The following is a 3,061-nucleotide window of genomic DNA, read 5'->3' on the forward strand; positions in this document are numbered from 1 at the left end:
TATCAGGTGCTGTCAAGTGTTGTTGTTGAGTTCGTTTCCATTGCGTTTTTTATTCATTTGTCGTATTTAAACTATTATTTACGATGCCTAAAGTTGTAAAAAGTACTGGTCGAGAAATAATATTGAAGGTGAAGGAGTTTTGTGAAGCAGAACAGAAGAATCAGGGGGTTTTGATACCAATAAACAATGTTCGTAAGAGAGTAGCCGTCATGACAGGTACTTAGTTGGGGATACCAGTTATGTGATTTTTACCATTTTATTTGGAACTTTTTTATGGTTTCGTACTTATTGTTCGATTAAAGTATTTTATTATTGTTTAAGATTTAAACATTTCATTAAAGTTTATCAACACTATTGAAAATTCTGAAGAGCCTATTTTGTTTTATATCTATTAAAAAAAATTCCAGGTGTGTCTGAGAAAACAGTTTCGAGGATAACACAAGAAGGAAAAGTAGCGGCTAGTACTTCGAAAAGGATTGTCACACCAGGGAAGAGTCGCCTACGTGCAAAAAAAATTGATTTGGATGGATTCGATCTATGTGCTATTCGCCATAAAATTCACCAGTTTTATACGGTAAAAAAAGAACTTCCTACTTTAAATAAATTACTCGCAGTGTTAAAAGAAGACATTGGGTTTGAAGGAAGCCGCGCCACGCTACATAGAATACTGCAAAGTATTGGTTTTAAATACAAACAATAAAATGCCTGTCAAAAAGGAAGTTATTAATGGAACGGTACGATATAACTGCTTGGCGCGCTAGATACATAGAAAAGATGAGAAAAAATCGAACCGTAGAGAAAAGACCCGTGGTGTTCTTGGATGAAACCTATATCCATAATACATATCATGCCAAAAGTTGTTGGCAAAGTGCAGAAGTGCCAGGGCTATTCACTACCGAGTCCGTTGGGAGTAGGTGGATAATTGCTCATGTTGGATCTGAAAATGGTTTTGTTGAGAATGCTCTATTAATTTTTAAATCCCAGTCAAAGTCGTCAGATTATCATGACGATATGAACTCCGGTAACTTTCTAAAGTGGATAACTGAAAAGGTAATCCCAAATTTGCCTGAAAAGTCACTTGTGGTTATGGACAATGCACCATACCACTGCACACAGCTAAACAAAGCGCCAACAATGGCAAATTTCAAAAGTGAAATGCAACAGTGGTTGCGTGAAAAAAATCTTAATTTTGAACTGACCTGGACGAAAGCCGTATTGTTTGATTTAATTAAACAAAATAAAGGACAACCAACTTATGCCGTAGATGAACTTTTAAAAAGCTACAACCATGAAATTCTGAGACTACCACCATATCACTGCGACCTTAATCCAATTGAAAAAATATGGAGTCTTGTAAAAAAACGCGTGGCTGAGAAAAATGTTGATCAGGATCCGAAAAAAAATTTAAAATTGACGGAAGAAGCGTTTACTAGCGTGACTCCAGAAGATTGGTTTGTTCAGTGCAAACATGTGGAGCATTTAGAGGATGAATATTTTAGGAATCATGGACTGATGGATGAAGAAATGGACCGGATTATTATATCAACAGCAAGTGATAGTGAAACAGAGTCGGATGACGAAAGTAATATGGACTATGATTCAGGTAGTGACTGTTGTATGTCTGGAATAAACCCGATCGGTGACCATAATTATGTTGTTAAAATATAATTAAAATTATATTTTATTTACAGTGTTTTCTTTCTGTTATGTATACATAAAATAGCGAATTGTTCAATTTTATTTACTACCTGCCACTAGCACTCCGTCCTCTAACTAGGGGATTTTTCGGAATTCAATAGCAAACGCTGGTAACATTTCATCGCATGCTCGCAGCGCCGCGTCTGCGAGACTACTTTCGTGAGACGAAGTCTACATAATTACCCTTGAAGCCGAAACGCAAGATTCTCTTGTTCATCCCGTGTCTACCCAATGCGGAGTATAGGTCTCTTCATAAGCGCCCCATTCTTTACGGTCTGGCCTTTTGCATCCAGTTCCTACCAGATATTGTCACCAGGTCGTCAGGCCAGCTCATTGATTATTACCCACGTTACGATGATGAATTGATTGCATGATTGCTTCGCGGCATAAATGGACAGGACCGTGGTAGATACCCGTGCGGTAGAAATTTTCTAAAATTTCCATAATTTTTTTTCAAATTTTAACACCTTTTTTCGGTGGAACGGTAAGGGTAGGCAGCGGCTTGGCTCTGCCCTTGGCTTTGCTGACGTCCATGGGCGACGGTAGCCACCGTCAGGCGGGCCGTACGGTCGTCTGCGTATAAGGGCAATAAAAAAATAACAAAATGAAAAACTTGAATGTTACCAAAAACCAAGCGTACCAAACTGGCAATCCTCGCAATAAGACGGTTGTTTGTTTCCGCGCTGTGGGTTAATACGTCGCGTTGCAGGAGTGCTGTCATATAACGCGCCCGTACAGTGACCTCATACGACGCGTTATGTCAATGTTTAACTTTTCTCGTTGTTACTACGCATTCGTCTATATTGCATACTAGTGGCCGGCTCCGGCTCCGCTCGGGTCTTTAACAAAAATATCAACGATATTTGACGTTGTTTTATTTTTTTAAACTTATTGCGGCATAACTATAATAGTTCGACATATGCTGTCGCGACACTTTTTGTAAATAATAACGTGTTCTACAAAGTCTTGGTACATTATTTTATTCTATCATCAATGATTTTCGCAGGGCACGCTATGTAAAGAATCTTTTAGGTAATTTTTTTAAACCTTGGGTTACATATTGGAGTTTTAATAAGGATTCCTAATTTTTTTTAAAAAATATATAGTAGTAGTTACGGTGTTTAAATAAGAAAAGACGAAATTGCGTTTCTTCTGAACAACAAGAAACAACATTTAATGCCCTTTCATTTTTTTTTTTTTTAAGAGATTTTATGACCTGGTAGCTAAGACCTTTAAGTCATGTCTTATTTTACTTTATATTCTTAATTTTATGAAAAATGATAATATGGAGTGAAATGAAATGAAGATGATTAATTTGAGACATTAATCAACTGGGATGAAATTTAATGAAATGAAATTATAT

At 36.9% G+C, this 3,061-nt stretch overlaps 1 protein-coding gene across 1 annotated transcript; it reads left to right on the forward strand.

The window, feature by feature from the left end:
• On the forward strand, positions 1-1,686 carry LOC134201289 (uncharacterized). Its single transcript, XM_062675808.1, has 2 exons — positions 1-236; positions 408-1,686. Exon 2 carries the CDS (start codon positions 727-729, stop codon positions 1,666-1,668), a length of 942 nt encoding a protein of 313 aa, XP_062531792.1. The 5' UTR covers positions 1-236; positions 408-726; the 3' UTR covers positions 1,669-1,686.
• The last annotated feature ends 1,375 nt before the right edge of the window (positions 1,687-3,061 follow it).

The sequence above is a fragment of the Bombyx mori genome, chromosome 24, assembly GCF_030269925.1.
Source record: "Bombyx mori chromosome 24, ASM3026992v2".
NCBI classification, from domain to species: Eukaryota; Metazoa; Arthropoda; class Insecta; order Lepidoptera; family Bombycidae; genus Bombyx; species Bombyx mori.